The sequence below is a fragment of the Lepidochelys kempii genome, chromosome 10 (assembly GCF_965140265.1).
Source record: "Lepidochelys kempii isolate rLepKem1 chromosome 10, rLepKem1.hap2, whole genome shotgun sequence".
NCBI classification, from domain to species: Eukaryota; Metazoa; Chordata; order Testudines; family Cheloniidae; genus Lepidochelys; species Lepidochelys kempii.
Genome location: NC_133265.1, coordinates 70,408,973 through 70,427,887, shown reverse-complemented (window position 1 = coordinate 70,427,887; position 18,915 = coordinate 70,408,973). Strand labels below are relative to the sequence as shown.

The window sequence follows — 18,915 nt, the reverse complement described above, 5'->3', positions numbered from 1 at the left end:
CTCTGGCTTGGGAAGGGAGTTCAGTGCTGGGGACCGGTGCTCCATGGACAGGTGTGGAGAGTAGGGCCTGTCTTTATCCAGGCAATGGGAAATCACACTACTCCTCCACACACATGCTGCTCCCTGCAGTGGGGGAGCTCTTGGAGGTACTAACTCCTCTCTCTATTAGCGAACTGTGCAGGGAGCAGCCTTCTTGTTGGGGGCAGCAGCCGAGGTCTCGGTATCCCCCAGCTTCAGCCAGACTCACCACTGCAGGTAGGAATCTGGGGGCAAAACCTACATCCTCAGGGCACAGCAGCTGCAGCAGATGAGTTAAAGAAGCCCCACCCCAGCTGCACGGCATAGCCAGTCACAGCTATCGCTTCCCTCTCCCCAACACAACACAGCAACTCTCTAGTGGAGATCACTCCCCCCCCCATGCCATTGCACAGATCCCACTTTTCCTCCCATATGCAATCAGCCAGCCTCTCTTCTTCCCTCTCCTCCCATTCATGATCCTGCAGGCTTCCCCTCTGCTCACTTGGGTTGCCCCCCGGGGTACATACCAAATACCCCTGTGGGAGCCACAGCTGCTACTCCCATGGAAAATTAACAGTAGCAAAGTATTCAATGCACTTCTAGCTTCTTTTACTACAAGGCGGAGACACATACCCAGTCAGCTCTCTGCCAGCCACCAGCACATCATCAGCAGGCCATTGTTTGGGAGGCCCTGGTCACGCGCTCCCCCGACTGCAGTGTCTGAGACCGGCCCAGCCATACCAATCTCCTGTCATGAAGACGTTCCCCCATTAACCTTTAAAGATGATTCAGCAGCCTGTCAAGCTCAGCAATGCTCAGCATTTCCCGTCTGGCCTGGGCAATTAATTAGCCCTAATTAGAGAAACAACTGACGAGACTGCAAATACGAGAAGCCCAGTTCCTAGACCTGTGCTGTTGATCTCATATCCAGAGCGCCAGGACTTTTGGGAGCTCACAGCTGAGACAAACTCTGACACATTTCACCAGGATACAGAGGGTTGCTGGGGTAAGTCCGGGGAACTACAGCCCATAATAGAAATGGCATTTTAAGGGCATGGGAAGGCACCTAACTTACCGATACAGGGAAGCACCAGTACTGTGTTGAGTAATTTGTTTGGAAAATCTCCTGCTTGTTTAAAAACTCCAAACCATCGGGAAAGCGGACACTGATCTGCTGCCAGGAGAGTTATGGGCCACTGGCAGACAATGCACTTCCCCCCACTTCATCCCCAGGGAACACCCCTCCATCCTGCCCTCACAGCTACTCCAGCCCAGGGCTCCCCCCCATCCCCCATACACAACTGCTGATGCGCCTCCACCCGGATCTGCAGCCTTCCACCCTGCTCTTCTGCTCCTGCCTTTCCCCACAACCTGCCGAGGAACCTTCACTCTGCCTTCCCCACGGCTCCAGTTCTGCTACTTCTCCCCCCACTTCTGAGGAGGCTCCTCAGTTCTGCCCTAATCCCCACTCTGCCCCCCGGGCCTGCTAAGCCATACAGCTTTGTTCATAGACCGCTCCGCTGATGCCCTTCGGTTCTTATCTCCAACACCTCCTGTTCTTCCAAGTCCTGGGCGCTCCACTTTGAGCCCAGTACCCCGAGTGCATTCCCTTTCTAAAATCCTTCGCAGAGTGGTGTCCCCAGAGCTGCCGCTGCTGGCCGGGAAGAACGCCGCAGAATTTGTCCTGCCACCCAGGACACAGTTTCAGACCTCTGGGGCTTTCTCCAAAGCTTTATTTGAAGAGGTCCAGGAGAATACATCTTTTCACAATAAAACGCACAAAGACCGAGCCCCTGGGATTCAAGTGGTGCCTGGGAGAGGGGCCGGTGGAGAACAAGGCAGGCAAACCGGAGAGTTCCACCCAGTACACACACAGTACCACCTTTCAGTGCCCTTGGAAACCGCCAACCTCAGACTGGAGTCTCAGAGAGTTGAAACACAGCCAGATCCTGCAGAGAAAGAAGGGACTGGAGGGGGGTGGGCGGGGGAGAGAGGGAGTCTCCCGGGACACACGAGGCCTGAGCTGTGTTAGCTCTGGGCCTCTAGGCTTAGAATTATGCCTAATATCTCTGACCTCATCTGCGCTTCATTGGGAGGGGAAGGGGAAGGACTTTGAGGGCAGGGGAAGGATGTTGGTGAGTTGTGAGTCACTTGTGTGTGGTTGATCATTCGCCCACATTAACTGGGGGATGGGGGAGAGTGTTAAGTTCTGGCTTGCAGTTGATTTGGTGCCTTCCGTGCTGGCTGGGATGGGATGGCAGAGCAGTCTGTGCTTTAGAGACAGCTGTTCCCCTTTGGTACCAGTGAAACTGGAGCATGTCCACAGAGCGTCTGCCTTTGCTATCCCCCAGTTGCACGCGCTGTGCTTCTCCAGTGCCTGGATGCGTCCCTGCTAGGAAATGAATGTCTAGCCCAAGTGGATGTACGTGAACCTGTCACTTCTTATCTCACTGACCCTGTGACCAAGGGATGGAGCCAGCTGGTACCAGACACCAAGCTCCCCAACCTGAGAGACCATTGAGTCTCCCTCCACTGGCTGGGTGGAAGGAGATCTGGTGCCCCATTCCTAGCCACGAGAGAGACGCAGAGGTGGCACTTGGCTGATTAGCGAGACGCCAGGGCCCAGCAACCCAGAGAAGATTCCCTTTAGTGAAAAAAATGGAAAATAAAAAAATAACAATTGAAATTAAAAAATACCCCAACACCCTGGAAACCTGACCCTTTAAATCCAGGAAGCACCAGGCAGGGAAGTGTCCACTGGCAAAGAGGGAGCCCCTCCCCATTCCTTAGTTCAGCTTGTAGCAATAAACCCCAAACTTGCCCTTGTCGGGGAAGCCGAAACTCCTGACCCCCGGCTCCGGTGGGCCGCAGTTGGGCCGGGGGAAGGCAATGGGGTAGCGGATGCTGCCATCTGCCAGCCAGCCAGCATCACAGCGATCCAGGCTGAAGAACTTCCATGCCGCATAGAGCTGCCCCACCTTGGCAAGTTCAGCCCCGTCATCCTGGCAGGCCTGCTTGGCCTCTTCCAACGTCAGCTTCTCCGGGTGAGCCAGGTAGTAAACTTTCCCTGGAGGAGAGAGGCAGAGGGGGTGGTCACTGGGAGGCGGAGGAACACTGAGCATGGCCGGCCCTACAGGAAAACCCCTCGCCCACAGGAGGTGCTAGGAATGGGAATTCACATAAGTTAGGGAGTTCAGAAACAGGCTGTGCTCTCCCTGGCACAAGAATGGGGAAGGGGCCAAAGGGATTTGATACCATCTAAACCAGAGGTGGGCAAACTACGACCCGGGGGCCGCATCCTGCCCTTCAGACATTTTAATCCAGCCCTTGAGTTTCCGCCAGGGAGCAGGTTCCGGGGCTTTCCCCGCTCCGGTGCTCCAGCCAGGGAGTGGGGTTGGGGGGCTTGCTCTGCACTTGACGTGGCTCCGTGCGGCTCCCGGAAGCAGCGGCATGTCCCCCCTCCAGCTCCTACGCGTAGGGGCAGCCAGGGGTCTCTGCACGCTGCCCCTGCCCTAAACACCACCCCCGCAGCTCCCATTAGCCGGGAACCACAGCCAATGGGAGCTACAGGGGTGGCACCTGCAGACAGGGCAGCACGTAGACCCGCCTGGCCATACCTCCACGTAGGAGACGGAGGGAAGACATGCCGCGGCTTCTGGGAGCTGCTTGAGGTAAGAGCTGCCGGAGCCTGCACCCCTGACCCCCTCCTGTGCCATGACCCCCTACCCCAGCCCTGATTCCCCTTTCACCCTCTGAACCCCTCAGTCCCAGTCTGGAGCACCCTCCTGCACCCCCAACTCCTCATTCCCACCCCAGAGCCCGCACCCCCACCTGGAGCCCTCACACACACACCTGCATCCCAGCCCCATACCAGAGCCCCCTTCTGCATGCTGAACTCCTCATTTCTGGCCCCACCCCAGAGCCCGCACCCCCGCCAGAGCCCTCATCCCTTCCCACACTCCAACCCCCAGTTTCATGAGTATTCATGGACCCCCCACCCCATACAATTTCCATATCCAGATGTGGCCCTCGGGCCCAAAAGTTTGCCCCTCCCTGATCTAAACACTTCACCACACATCAACAGCTGGGCATACCAGCTTTGCCAGGCATGCCCCAAAGCCTGGGGAGTTCTCGCAGTGCTGGTTCTCCTGGGTTTGTGGCCCCTTTGTGTCCGCAGAAGGAAGAGTCAGGCCCTGTATTACAGAACCGGTGGTTCCCCTGATGCTGGCACAGGCTGGTACCATGTTAGCCATTTGAATGACACAGCTTTGCCAGTCTCTCTCGCCTTGCATCCCAAACCGATTTGTAACCGAAATGGAGCAATTGCTTGACCCAGCGACCTCTAGCATGGGGCATGGATGCAGTTTACCAGCATGCAGCAATGCTACCTACCATTTCAGTCTGGGCAATGGAGGAGAATCCCAGATCTAACTGAAGGTGTTCTGAGAATTTAGGGAGGTGGATGGAATTACCCAGGTTAGAATTTGGCTGGCTCAAACACCCCGACTCTTAGAGAAGTTCTACTGGGTCTTCGCAGGCCCTCAGTTTTACATTTCAGCGAAGAAGTGTCCCTTCCAACAGGCGGCACCCCCTGCCACCACACTGTGCCCTGCAAAAAGAGCGCCCCTCTACTGGTCACCCCCCTTCTCTGCAGCATCAAGCAGGTCTCCCACCTAACTATGAGCCCTGCAGATGCCAGGCTCACCTTTCAGAGCAGAGGAGAAGCAGAAAACGTCAAAGTAGTGCAGGTTCTTGTGGCGCTCGCCGTAGCTCCGAATGCCGGGGGCCAGCTTGCCACCACAGGGCTCCCGGGGCATGGAAATGGGGTACTGCACTGTCCCATCCAGCAGCCATCCGGCATTGCACCAGTCCAGCCCCTCCTCCCAGGACTTGAAGAGCTGCTCGAAGGACGCAATCACAGCGTCCTGCTCCTCACAGGCTTTCTTGGCTTCATGGAAGTTGAGTCGATAGCGACCGTGGTAAGGCTGGTATGGGAAAACCACCCCTGGAGAGAAAGAGAGAGGGAATGGCTGGGTCACAGAGCCACTGTGAAGGGTAGCCCCCTCTGGCTATGCCCGCAACCTGACACACACCCCTGGGGTGGACGGTACAGATCCCCACCAACACATCCAGTGTGGGGCTCCCAGCAAGCAGAGGGTGTTACAGCAGGACTCTGCCCCCTCCCAAGCTCATGGCTCCAAACTCACAGGATCAAGACCTAGGCACAGACGAACCCCAAACCGCGCTAGGGTTCAGAGACGTCCCAGAAGCGTCTCCAAAGCCCCTTGTGAGAACAGCCTCTCTCCTGGGGTTTCACTCATTGGATCGTCCAGGAAAGAAAGGCCCCTGAGCACCTCAAACTTCAGGCCCAGGATCTCATCTGAGTTCAGCGCAGCCCCTGTCTTATTGGAATCAAGCGGCCAGTCCGAAGACCAAAGGGACAATGACACATGTCAATGGTGACACCTGGTGGCCAGAGTGAGGCATGATCTCTGCGTGCTCAGAGTTAGTTGGGAGAGCTTTGAAGGCTGGTGCCAGTAGCCAGCAAACTTGCCCCTCACTCAAAGCCTCCGTCCTCCAAATGGCTGGAAGGCGGCTTGGTACAAGTCCCTCTGCTGCACTGGGTGGCACTGGGTCAGGAACACAACAAGGTGGCAGGAAATGGGACATTTCCCACCGTTCTGGGTGGCTGTGAGTCTGGGACCGCGATGCGGAGCTGGGGTCTGAGCCTATGGAGAAGGAGAACATCCTAGGGGGTGACTTTCCGTCTGGATCACAGAGCCACAGGTGGGGTGTTTCACACCCTGCTTAGTCTTTCTCCAGCACCAATTCCCTGTGCAGTGTGCCCTGCGCTGCACAGATCCAGCAGCGAGAAATTAGGCCAGGGAGGGGGGGAGAGAGAGACACATGCGTTCTGTGGTCTGATGCCCCCTCCTCCCACCTGTGAGAGCTACCATCTTAAAAAAAACACTAGTGTATGCCTTAGTGACAGGCCCCCAGTCCTGCAGCATTACAACTGGACATCACGCCGCGCCCCTGGAGTTGGAGGTCACTGTTAGCAGGACTTGACCACGGGGCCTTTGGATCTTTAAACAGCCGCCTCTTCTGCTTGGGGTAAAACGCCCAGCTCTGTCAGCGCAAAGCCAGCAGCAGACTCCTTCACCCAGCCTCCACTAGGGGGAGCCACACTGAGTGGCTGTAGGTTACCGGTGCACTGCATAATACACGGGTAGTGCGAGTGTCGGCTGCACTGGACGGAGGGTGAGCCACAGAAGCCTAGTGCAGTGTTATTGGATTGCTGCAGTAGTACTGTACCTAAGGGCCCCAGTCAAAGATCAGAGCCCCGCTGTGCTAGGTGTTGTACAAACAAGGAATAAGAAGACATCCCTTCTTTCTCCCTGCCCCAAGGAGCTCCAGCGAGTCTAACCTGACGTAACGCAAGTGCAAGGCGATGGCACGTGGCAATAACACTGCAGGGATGCCGATCTGGGTGAGCAGGGCCATAGGATTCGGTGGCAATTTTTATGAGGAAGGTACCTTGTACCTTCCTTCACCCTCACCCACCCAGTGGGAGAGCTTCTTCCTGAACTGCTGTGTCCTGGCACACGCACAACCCCCGTGTTGGCTGGGCATGGGGGTGCCCCAGAGAGGGGCAGCCGCAGAAGGACCCAGAACCTACGCTGATCCCACTCAGGAGCCTCAAAGGGGACAGCTTCTTGGGTGCCAGTTACTGTCCCCAGTAACCCCAGGGAAATCTCTGTGTGAGGGGGAGTTGCCCCATCTGTTCCCCTGCCCCCTCTCCCCCTCCCACCATAGCACCGGACGCCAGCCCGCTCACCTCGCAGCTCCAGCTCCACAATGCCGCTCTCGTCCTCCAGCCCGTCGATCACCTCGCAGCGGTACTTGCCGTAGTCCTGCAGGCGCAGGTCGCTGATCACCAGGGACGCCTCCTGCTCACCCCGCTGGCGCAGGTGCACGCGGCCCCGGAACTCGCCGAAGCTACGGTGCTTCAGCCCGATGGCCACCAGCACGTCCCGCTCTTTGGTGTTGTCCTCCCGCAGCTTGGACCACTTGACGCGGATCTTGCGTGGCGTCTGCAGCGTGGGCTCGTAGTGGTAGCGGCAGGGCAGAGTGATGTTGGCACCGCGGTAGGTGAAGATTGCGTCTTCCGGGGTCTCCACCACCAGCTTCACGCCATTGAAGTGAACTGGCGGGGGAGAGGGGCCACAGGGGGAATGAGTACTGCCAGGGGACCCCGTCCCTCCAGCTCAGGGCGCTTCTGCGGCCCACGGGGGAGTGGATTCCCCACATATGCTACAAGGGAAGGGGCAGCCTACCCCACAGGCATCCCCACTAAGGGGTTCTAGGGCAGTTACGGTCCAGCAGGGCGGCCAAGCACCCTCCAGCAGGGTGTATAGGGACCTGGGAAGAGCTAGGCGTGTATAGGGACGGGAGGGTCTGTGACAGGGAAGGGGGGAGGGAGCAATCTGCCCTGCTCTGAGCACAGTAACTCCTGCAACTCACCACACCATTGACTGATACCAATCTGGCCCTGTGAGCCTCACCTCCTGCACTATTGTTCCCACCCCCCCTTGTACTCTGCCCCTTCCCTCACACTATCTACCCCCTCCTCCTCCACTCGCTCACCCTCCCCACCCCCGCCGTTCATCATCACTTCCTCCTGTGGCATCCCGTGCCCCCTCCCGCCGCTCCTGCATGAATGTTGGAGAGGAAGGGAGGCAGGTGGCATCAGATGCTGCTGGGGTTGGAGGGAACCCAGTGCCCAGCAGAGGGCAACTTCCCTGTGGGGCAGCACCTATTTGAGCCCAGTCCCCACCAGCCGCACAAGTGTGCGAACCTGAGGGTCCCCTGGGAGGGAGAAGGGTTGTTCAGGGTGGAACAAGAGGGTAGATCTGGAGCCTCGGATGGGATATTTGGCCCGCATTTCAGGAAGCCCTTTCGGACAGCAAACGGCCGTTAGGCTGAGCCGTCATCTCAGAAGGGAAGGGGTGCGAGTTGCTGGGGCCGCTTGCAACTGGAGGAGACGAATCTCCAGGGAAGAGGCTGCAGGGCCCAATCGAGCCCCAGCCTGATGGGCAAGAGGGTGGACCCGACCGGATGGCAGCTCCTCAGCTGCTCCACCTCTGCTATCTCTAATTCTGTGACTGCACAAGAGGAGAGGACCGGGGAAGAGGGGGGAGTGAGACGGATGAACGGGGCAGAGGACCCCATCAGACCAGGTTCAAATCAGTTCCATTCTACTCCCCCAGGGATCTTCCAACTGGAGCGAGAGCCAAGGGGACGCAGTCCTGGCATCCTGGCAGGGCAGAGGAGGGCAAGGGGAGATTTGCAGGTAAGGCGACGGGGGAAAACTCCCCTACGTTCCACCCGGCGGAGGGGAGCTTTATGGGAGGGGGATGTTATCAGCTGGCTGTGGGGTGAAACAGCCCCAACATGCCTGGTGTGAGCCTGGCAACTGTCATTCTCTCCCTCTGAATTACCCACCCGAAGTTAGGAGGCAAAGACCCTCGACTCACACCCACATCCTCTGCCCCTTGACTGCCCCAGCCTCCTCAACAGCTCCCACCCCGATCTACACCTCCAGGCAACACTCCAATCTTTCACACCCCACGTGCCTACTGCCTCAGGAACGGGGAAGGGCAGTGGGTGATCGATGCCTGCCCGGCCTGCACCAGGATTCCCGGCCCATAAACACGAGCAGTAGCCTCTCTGGACCATGCACTCCTAGCGGCTGGTACTAAGGGCCATCCCCTCTCCAGGTCGACCCTGCCCTCCCCACCACACGCACCTTCGCCGTTGCCATTGCCGTTGCCCTTGTCGTTCATGACGTGGTCGTAGTAGAAGCCGTTGTAGAAGGGGAGCCCACAGCTGCCTCGGCCCAGCTGCAGAAGCGTCACAACCAGGGATAGCAGCAGCATCGCTCCCGGGGGGCGGAGGAACGCCTGCCTGCCCAAGAGAGCGAGGAGGCTGTGGCAATGCCCAGGGGGCTGTCTCCCCCTCGGCCCAGCTGCTGCTAGCCCACCTGCGGCTTCGCACAAGCGAGTCGCTCTGTGTGCAGTTCTCGCGTGCTCGCCCGTGCACATGCACGGGATAGAATTTACATGTGCAAAAGTGAGTTTGCACTCACCGCTGGGCTTGGGGCACGTATGTTTTGTCATTTGCACACACTGAGCTAGTGCACACACCCCGTACAGGCAACTGCCTGAGCATGCTCCGTTTGAAAATACTCCCCTACCGTTTAAAGTATAGCCTGCTGGGAGAGGCTAGGCCGAGTATAGCAGGGGCATATTTCACAGCCTGAGCGCCTACTGCCATCCCCCACAGTGCCTGCTTAGGGTTGCCAACTTTCTACTCCCACAAAACCCAACACCTTAGCCCTGCCTCTTCCTGAGGCCACACCCCCACTCACTACATTCCCATTCCCTCAGTGGCTCGCTCTTCCCCACCCTCATTCACTTTCACTGGGCTGGGTCAGGGGGTTGGGGTGACGGTGAGGGCTCTAACTGAGGGTGTGGGCTCTGGGTGGGGCCACAAATGAGGGGTTCAGGGTGCAGCAGGGGGCTCTGGGTTCCAGCTGGGGGTGAGGGCTCTGGCTGGGGGTGCGGGCTCTGGGGTGGGGCCAGGGATGAGGGGTTCAGGGTGGGGGTTGGGGCTCGAGGTTGGGGCGCAGGCTTACCTCGGGTGGCTCCCGGTCAGCAGTACCGCAGGGCTACAGCAGACTAGTCCCTAGCTGTCCTGGCTCCACGCTACGTCCCGGAAGCGGCCAGCAGGTCCGGCTCCTAGGTGGTGGTGGTGCGGGGGCATGCAGGAGGCTCTGCATGCTGCTCTCACCTGCAGGCACCGCTCCCGTTGGCCCTGGTTCCCGGCCAATGGGAGTGCGGAGCCAGTGCTCGGGACAGGGGCAGCGCTTGGAGCCTCCTGGCCCCTCGCCTAGGAGCTGGACCTACTGGCTGCTTCCAGGGCACAGCTTGGAGCCAGGACAGCTAGGGACTAGCCTGCCTTAGCCCCTCAGCACCACCAACTTTTAACAGCTCAGTCGATGGTGCTGACCGGAGCCACCACGGTCCCTTTTCGACTCGGCATTCTGGTCGAAAACTGGATGCCTGGCAGCCTTATGCCTGCTGTAGGGGCTCCCCACACAGCGCTCCCACCCCACTCCTCACACGGCCGCCGGCACCAAAACACAGCCAGTTTGCTAAATGCCAACGTGAGCTTTAACCTCTCTGACGGTACACTTAGAATCCAATTACATCTCTGCACCAGGCTGCTGAGCCCTTCCGAGGACTCCAGTACCCGTCTGGAGAATAGCCACAGAAGCAGCATTGCAAACCCCTATTTCCTCCCCTAAACAATCCCCTGCTCGCCACTCGCTGAGCTTTCCAGGGAAAGCACGTGAGGGCAGGATGAGACAACAGGTGTTTCAGAGAGTCCATGGACGTTCTCGCCCTCTGGGCAGCTTTTGTCAGGGACCGAGTTTGCAAGGCCTTACGCTACTCCTGGTGGCATTTCTCTGTGTGTAATGTGATAACTTTTGAGTGCTGCATACAGAGCCCAGGGCTTGTGGGGGAGAATGGGGGACCCCAGGATGGGGAGCACAAAGACCCTATGGCATGTGGCAGAGTGGGGAATGGGTGGGCACACAGAGCCTCTGCCACGGTGGTGAAATGAGGAATAGGAGGCATGGGGTGGGGGAGGAATGAGAGGACACCCAGAGCCCATGGCATGTAGGGGAGGGGGAAATGGGAGACAGTGGTCTGGGGGAGGGGACATGGGGGGAGAATGGAGAATCCTGGCATGGGGGAGGGGAGGACTGGAAGCACATGGAATCCCTGGCATGTAGGAGGGAAGGGGCAGGGACTGTTTTCTTCTTGGTCTGTGTTTGTACAGCACCTTGCACAATGGGTCCACGATGGGGAATCCTAAATGCTATAGTAATACACACAACAATGAGGGGGCACACAGAGCCCTGGCATAGTGGGGAGATTGGAGGATGCTGGTATGGTGAAAAGGGGCACACAGCATTCCTAGCATGAAGGAGGGGGTGAGGAGGGTCGTACAGAGTCTCTGAAATAGAAGGGGATGAGAGGGTGGCAAATAGGGGACTTGTGAGGGGAATGGAGGACTCCAAAGAGCCCTGGGATGTGCGACCTCCTAGTTGAAAATCTGAGGGAAGAACCTGGAGTTAGTGCTGGGCAAAACTGTTTGGCTGGAACTATTTTCCATCGAAAACAGCAGATTCAGCGACACTGAAACATTTTGCAAATTTGTGTCAAAACTGCGTCAGAAACATGGGAAAGTTTTGAAAAAGCGGAAACGTTTGGATTTTTCAGATCAAAATGACTTTTTGTTTTGAAACTTCCTTCCGTGTCATTTAAAACCAGTCGCAGCCCCATGAATATGGTTGGAACTGGACCTCCAATTTCAGCTGCCCCGGAACCATTGTTTTCATTCTCGTTTTTGGAATTGCCAGGGACCCCCCAAAACCCATTCCTCACCCAGCTCTCCAGGGAACTTCCTTCCCTCTCTTGGTCCTTTAACGCCATTGGACAGAACCCTGCCGAGCACCCTCTCAGGAGCAAACCTGCCCCAAGGCTATCCTTGGCAGGGGACTCTCCCGCTCTTACATCTAGGACTAAGCCATGTTATCACTAGGACAAGAACTGACCGGGTTTGTCGCGTTCAGCAGGTGCCTCTTTAACATACGGCAAGTGGGAGACATTAGAGCTGAACTAGGGAAGAGAACAATTGTTTTGCAAATCCCAGATCTCTTTAGGGGAAGCTCCTCAGACCCTCCGGCATTATGAGCAGACACTTCTTAAGGCTTCATAGGCCATGGAGAACCAAATCAAGTGGAGCCAGCTCAAGACCGACTAGGTGCAGTTCCCAGAAATTTATAGATTCTCAGGCCAGCAGGGATCACTGTAATCATGTAGTCTGCCTGCCCGCATACCATAGGCCATAGCAGTTCCCCCAAATAATTCCTGGTTTGAACTGGAGCATATCTTCCAGAAATATTTGGCTGGCTGCAAGCTCCCTTAGAGCCTGCAGAGGGTGCCCTATACTCATCAGCTCTGCAGTCTGCTACTGGAGTCGGTCCCTGGAAGGAATTTGACATCGGTGCCCCCTGTTTAGACAGGGTTTACAAGCTCCTTTGAAACCGCCACCATCCATCCGTCTGGGGGATGTGAGAGCAGGGAGCGTGCAGAGACCGGGCAGCGCGAAGGTATGCAGCCCTTTCCCTTCAGAGTGATGCATGCCAGAGCCACACAGTCAGCTCCCTGCTGCACCAGCCCAGGAAACTGCCTGGACCGGTGCCCCAGGGTACAGGGGTTCTAGTCCTAGTATAGGAGCCTCACACCCAGCCAGCTGGGAGCAAGGCAGCTTGTGGCCAGAGTTCAGGGCAGTGAGTGAGGACTCCTGGGTTCTATTTGCACCTCTGACACGGTCTCCCTGGGTGACACTTCCCCTACCCTACCTCAGTTTCCCTATCTGGAGGGAGATACTGGCCTGAGATCCTCAAAGGATGGAGCGGGCCACAGGCAGAGACCCACTGCTCTATAGTCCACTAGCTACTATTGTCATTTACACACCTCTGAAACCAGGTCAACCAGAGATCCACCAGGACCATCCTTCCAGCATGGGAAGTCCAGGTACATACGAACCCACGTGCCGAGCTGAGCCTCCCGGGATTCTGCATTTGAAGCTTGGGCTCCCTTTATCTGGCTCTTGTGTTTCATTTCGACCCACACCAGCCCTCACCCCCCTTCCGCCTCTGCCACTTCCTTCCTCTCGCCCCCAGCTATTTGTCTTTCCATTTGTAGCCAGTACTTTGCTCTGTAATGCACCTGGGATCCAGTTGCCCCGAAGGACCCCGTTCCGAGTGCCAAGGGCTGGTACTATCAGAGCCTCACCGCTGGCACAGCAAAGCATTCGCTAGCCCCTTGCCCTGTATCCAGGGATTCCCTTACCCCAAGAGTCACCCTTTGAGACAGATCATAGGTTGGTTTTAAGCCCCAAGCGATCACGCCTGTGCTCTCTGTCCTGTCCCAGCAGAACCTCCAGCACCAGCCTCACTCCCAAGGGGTCTCCCAACTCTGGGCTTGGTTAGCAGGCAGATTCCGTGCAGTTAACAGGGTTCCTGCAGTCCCCCACTAACTTCCTGGGCAGCCCCCTACTCTTTCCAATGTCCCCACCAGCGGATCCACGCTCAGTCCCACTGGAAAGGGGCACAGAAAGCAGGATTCCTGCTCTCCCACCCCATCCCCTGTGCAGAAAAGCTCTGGGGTCTTCAGTCATCCCCTACTTACACGTGGGAGCCGGTCAGTGTCCTCGGGAAAGTTGAGGAGCTCCTGGGTTTCCCCGCCTGAGTCAAGCTGGAGGGCTGAAGTGAAATGTGTTTAGGGCTCTTGCATGGGCTAAAAGGAAACAGCAGCAGGACAATCCTCACTACTCCAGAGCCAGCCTCTTAAAGGGAAACACACTCCATTTCCCATCCGTGCCTCAGGGAGCGGAGAGTGGGGGCAGAGGAGGGATGGAGAATGACGGTCACTGAGTTTCCAGTCTGTTGTCCAGAATACAAAGGGGAGTTAGGATAGTGCTTCCGCAAGCGATCAAAGAATTTCCATTAACATCTCGGCATCGTCCTAGGCCAGTGGATCTCAGACTCTGACCAGTGCCCCACAGAGCCCTTCTGCACACTGCTGCCCCTGCACTGGAGCATGGAGAGGGAGCTGGCCCAGGTGGGGATCTCGTCTCTCTAGAGTGGACCCCAGAAGACATCAGATGGAAGCCATTGGCCAAAGAAAGATGGCCACATCTGTGACAACCTGCCCCGCATCAGAAGGGGACTAAAAAGCCGAACAAGGGATTCAAGCCATGGCACGATGCCCTGTCCCAGGCAGGTATTTGGTGGGGTGCATCACCTCCCATCAGTCTGACCTCTACTGTCTTCTAACCTTCGGCCATAGAGTATATTGCCTGTCATCAGGTCAAGTGTGCAGCAGTCCCACTCCTGCCTACGGGTGAGGCTCTTTGAGACTCCAGGAGGGAATGGCCCATGCACTGAGAGAAGGCACCATGCTGAGGAAACCATCGCAGAGCCTGGCACTGCCGGACATGGGTTAGCCAGGCCTGTTGGCAGCATCCCCCTTGAGCATCTCCTGAGATCACAGTCTGGATGGGGACTCTGAATCCTGCTAGTCCAAGGCACGTGCCCAACTCAGATGAAGGTTTTTGGGGTTTAGCTTCGTGGGCAGAGGAGGAGCCATGGAGCCAAAGAAGAAACAAGGGGCCATGAGAGGAGAACTAGGCAGGGACCAGAGCAGCAGCTGGGCCGGGGAGCTCCCCAAGTGTGCACTCTGATCTCCCTAGCAGAGAATGCTTTGATCAGAGCTATGGGCTTTGCTGGGGGTCAGGAGGAGAAGGCTGGGATGTCACAAATAAATATTTCTTTGCTTGATCTCAATGAGTTGCGAGATGCCTGGGCAGTGTGATGATGGGCACCACGTGGTCGTTAACACAGATAAATAAACAGCCCACACCAGCCCATTCTTGGGTTTCACACGGGGCCCTGGCCTAGTCACTACGTCGCTGCCCACACTTGGTGGCCTGGGAAAGGGTTGCATGGCTAAGGGCACCAGAGAAATCTGACCGAGAGGAGGGGGTTGGTTGTTCTTCTCAGCGCAATGCCTTGGCAGAGCGCGGATGGCACACGGCTGCTGGCACTCAGCTGATGGCAACAATTTGGCCCTTTTGGGTTTTAGATTGCTGCCATTCTCCTGGTTTACAGGTCAGCATCCACATACACGTGTGCTCAAATGAATGCATACCCATGCACACATGCAGACATGCACATGGGCATGCAAACATTAGCCTCAGTGGTGAAAGTCCTCGGGCTCTAGCCCTGCCGGGACAGAGAATGGGTGGACTGTTTCCCCACTCAGACTCCCTGAGGCCAGGGATTCCACAGGCCCTGTTTATAGCTCTGTGCTGCTGACGGATCTGCAGGGTGTGAATGAGAAGAGGAATTAGAGAGCTGTGTGCGCAGTGACCCCTCTGACCCTTGACCCTCTCTGGGCCGGGGCTCTGCAGCCACACATCTCAGGTTTGTTATTTTATGATGAGGAAATGAGCTGCCCCTGAGCAGAGGCGTTGGGGCCCGGATCCCGCTCAACCCTCCAACCTGGATTCATTCAAACCGGAAAGAAAACAACTCTTTCAAAAACAAACCGCCAGCTCTTCCCAGCCAGGCAGCCTTTCCCGTGGCAGGTCGGGCCTCGGAGCTGGGGGCAGCCTTTCCTGGGGTGAACTGGAACTCAGAACTGGATGGGGTGGTTCCTTATGTGCAAAAGAATCAAGGGCCTTAGGAGCTAGAACTGAATACCCAACCCTCAGTGAGCACACAGGCACTGCCTGGCTCTGGGACTGAGAAGTACAGCTTGTGCTTCACTATGGTACCAGCCAGGGCCTGTCTGTGTCCTGTTCAGTGTGGTCCCATGTCCCTGAAAGTTGCACCCTCTCCTTTGATCTCTGTGAGCTCAGTGGTTTGAGCATTGGCCTGCTAAACCCAGGGTTGTGAGTTCAATCCTTGAGGGGGCCATTTAGGGATCTGGGGCAAAAATTGGGGATTGGTCCTGCTTTGAGCAGGGGGTTGGACTAGATGACCTCCTGAGGTTCCTTCCAATCCTGATAGTCTATGATTCTAATAATCTCTGAGAAGCACTAAGCCAGCTGCTCCCCAATGCCTGGAAGTTTTTTTACGGGCCAGCCCCCCCACTATCCCAGTCATGAGCCAACCGCTCCTGTCTCTGATAGGAAGCCCTGATGGGCAGCACTAAATAGGTGCTGTGACCTCTCAGCCCAGCTACTCCTTTCCAATGGCTCAAGAGACGTGGGGATCTGGGCCTGCTAGGAAAGGCATGAGAGGGACAGTCCATGATGGGATGCAGAGTGCTCCAGCTTGGTTTGTCACTAGTCAGGGGTAACCTCCTCCGCTTGCGTACACGGCTGAACGAAAGAGCAAGTCCCTTTGCTGCCTGTTCTCCCACTGTCTGCTTAGACCAGCTCCAGTTCCACCGCGAGCTGCTGGGGTTATTCGCACGGTGGCAGAATTTATCTGATTTATTGACGAGTTTCTGTTTCCTGCTGGAACACTGTAAACGAGCGGGTGGGTGCACGGCCGGTCAGGCAGACACTCCACACATGCCCATGCCTTTTGCGTGCATACCGGTTCCTGGTCCCTCCAACGTGGTGTGAGGAAGATGACTTGACAAGGCAGAAATAGGGAAAACATTCCCATGGCAAGCTGGATATCAGACCTCAGTGGGAAATGGAGATTGGAGCTGCTATCTAGCTGTGCTGACTTTGGTGAAATGGCATCTAACCAGGGGGCAGAAGGAAAGACCACAGGGAAGGGGGAAGGACAGTGTTTGTAAGTGAGGAGGAGACGGCCTAAGAAGGTGGGGTGCGTAAGGCTAGTAGCAATGTCTGTGTGGGTGGCTGGGCAGTGCTCGCTCCAACTTCTAGGCTTCGGGGTTCAATTTCAACAGCCAGAGGCAGGCTTAACCTAAGTAGCCCAGAGCAGTAACACAGGGGCTGCCTTTCTAGGGGGGTGGTAGACCGGAGTCACTTCTACCCATCTGCTCTGAGGCCCTGGTGGAAGTTAAGGGTCCCAGAAGGCTTTGGGAAGAACCGGGCTGTCAGACCTAAAGCAGCTAACATTAGTGCTGTAATACAGGGCCCTGCCACAGCTTCAGAACAGACTTAGCCTGAGCACCGGGCTTGGCTGGATCAGGTGCCTGGCACTCATGTTTGATACAGATGCTGAGTGCTCACAGGGAGCAGGATGGCTGCTGCTTCGTTCTGCCCTGGCAGCATCTACCTAGCAGCCTTAAAGCATTGCTGGTGCCTGCATGGATTTGGGGAAACCCTCATTTCTATGTCACAGAATCCATTCCTTATTAGTAGGCCCTGTGTGAAGGGCTCTGGAGAGATGCCTGGTCGCTGCTTGTTAACCCTCCAACAATCTGCTTGGTTTTATCAGCTAAACAGTTTGCTAGAGAGCTGACAATGAGGGCCTGATTAGATCTTCCCTGGCGCCCGGCAGGAGGTTGCTACAGTAGCTGGTTCCTGAGGACCCACCCTGCAAGGGGTGCTGGAGTCTGACACCTTCTCCTGAAATGGTGTAGGTGGCCCAGTGCAGCTCAGGACCGGCCCTCCCCTTTCATGCTGCGCTGGTCCCTGTAGACTGCGCTCCATCTTGATTCAAGCAGCCCAGGAAGCTGCTTCCTCCCTCCCTCCCTCAACTAGGTCTGGGGGTGAGGTTTCATGGAGCCAGTGAGAACAGGTCCACAGCCCTCTCCTCAGCGCCAGGCAGAGCAGAAGCTGCCATCTGGATGCTCCCTGCCCATTGGCTCAAGCTCCCTGCCCCACCTGTGGTAGTTTTCTTGGCCACCTTTTGTTTCCACGAGTTGTTTTCTTGTGCCTTTGTCTCTCCCCTGTCTCAGTGTCTCTAGGAAGCACCGTCCCTGGCAATCCTTCAATCAGGGCACAGTGCTCCTTGGCCAGACGCTGAGTCCCGTGCTCCATTGTTTCAGTGGGGAGGAAAAAGCTGCACAGTGCCCTGTGCGCCAGCAGCCCTGGCTCCGCCGAGGCCCTGGAATGTGTTAAGGGGAGACGAGTTCTCGCTCCTTTCCCGGATGCTTGGCCAAGGGAGGCCACATGCGGTGCCAGCCACCGAGCCGGGCCAGCCTGTGCCGAGCAGGAAACCCGTCAGGGTGAGGGGAGGTGGCGACTTTTCATGCGTCTGTTTTTGGTGGCAGCTCCTTCCCCTACTGACTTGGCTGCCCAATGCCTGTGACTCCTTCCCTGAATGGGATGAGCAGCATCAATGAAAAGAGGGGCAGGACCTGAGTGGAGGGTGCCGGGGGCAGGATGTGCACCATTCTGTGCTGCACAGACAGAAGGATGCTGGGCCTTTCCCCACTGGGCCATCCTCCCTTTTGTGCCAGCCGGCTGAGCCACCTGGAGGAGCCCAAGAGACACAGAGCCCACGCCAATCAGTGCCCAGCTCTGACACACCCCTCCCAGAGGCACTCCTGGGGGGAGGCTGAACCCAGCTGCAACGTGGAGGCTTGGGGGTTAAACCTCGGGTGAGGTCCTGCTGGGAATGGCCCTGAGCTGAGCCAACAAGGTGCAGCTGAGCCTGGTTAGGTGCAGAAAAGGGGCCAGGTTGCTGTCATTGGGTTTCTCTGAGGGGGAAGCGAAGGGTGGTAGGGGAGGAGTTTAGCTGCAGGAAGGGAACGTGTCCAGACACTTGCTGCTCTAGACCCTTTGGTTAAACAAAAGCCTTGTAAAGAATGTGGGAACTTCTGTGGTGGGTCTGGCTGCTCTCTGCAGTGGCTGAGCCCCTGGCCCAGCTGCTGCTTCAGAGAAGCCTTGTGCCTGAGCACCAGGCAAGGTCACTGTGACCAGTGCCTGTGTGTTGATGCTGGTTCCTGATCAGATAAGAGGCCTTAGGCAGGATGGAGCTTTGTCTCTGCAAGGTTTACATGGATAACATAGCGTGGGGCCCAGGCTGACAAGGGCCCTCTCAGACTTCCTGTTTCTCTGGGCCTGTGGGGTGCGGTTTAGTTGATCAGAGGAGGGGGTCTCTTGTGGCAGATTCTGATTGATTTGTGCTTCAGCTGCAGGCTGGGACAGGCCCTGCTGGGTGAGTCCTGTTGAAACTTAGGTTTTTTGCAGCGTATGAGCTTGTGTGTGAGGCTGCAATGGGTACCCTGGGGAGGGGAGAGCCCAGAGGGGGCTGTAATCTTGGCCTGGCATTTCTTTGTGTTGGTGGGGGAGAGAGGATCCCTCCCCCGGTCCCCCATGTTCCTG

The 18,915-nt window shown here is 56.9% G+C and overlaps 1 protein-coding gene across 2 annotated transcripts; it reads right to left on the bottom strand.

Moving 5' to 3' along the window:
* Positions 1–1,740: 1,740 nt before the first annotated feature.
* HAPLN3 (hyaluronan and proteoglycan link protein 3) lies at positions 1,741–13,441 on the bottom strand. 2 transcript variants are annotated; one of them, XM_073361487.1, is made up of 5 exons: positions 13,347–13,441; positions 8,828–8,985; positions 6,857–7,225; positions 4,724–5,023; positions 1,741–3,085 (listed from the first exon to the last, which is right to left on the bottom strand). In XM_073361487.1, exons 2-5 carry the CDS (start codon positions 8,955–8,957, stop codon positions 2,805–2,807), a joined length of 1,080 nt encoding a protein of 359 aa, XP_073217588.1. In that variant the 5' UTR covers positions 8,958–8,985; positions 13,347–13,441; the 3' UTR covers positions 1,741–2,804. The 2 variants fall into 2 exon arrangements, with proteins under 2 accessions (XP_073217588.1, XP_073217590.1); XM_073361489.1 differs by having other exon boundaries at positions 8,828–8,981.
* Positions 13,442–18,915: the final 5,474 nt, after the last annotated feature.

Excerpts from the sequence above, each read along its gene's own strand:
- HAPLN3 (XM_073361487.1), bottom strand. The coding sequence starts at position 8,957 with ATGCTGCTGCTATCCCTGGTTGTGACGCTTCTGCAGCTGGGCCGAGGC. Across the intron at positions 5,024-6,856 it reads TGTGGAGCTGGAGCTGCGAG|GGGTGGTTTTCCCATACCAG; the intron begins GTGAGCGGGCTG and ends CTTTCTCTCCAG. Across the intron at positions 3,086-4,723 it reads CTTCTCCTCTGCTCTGAAAG|GGAAAGTTTACTACCTGGCT; the intron begins GTGAGCCTGGCA and ends TCTCTCCTCCAG.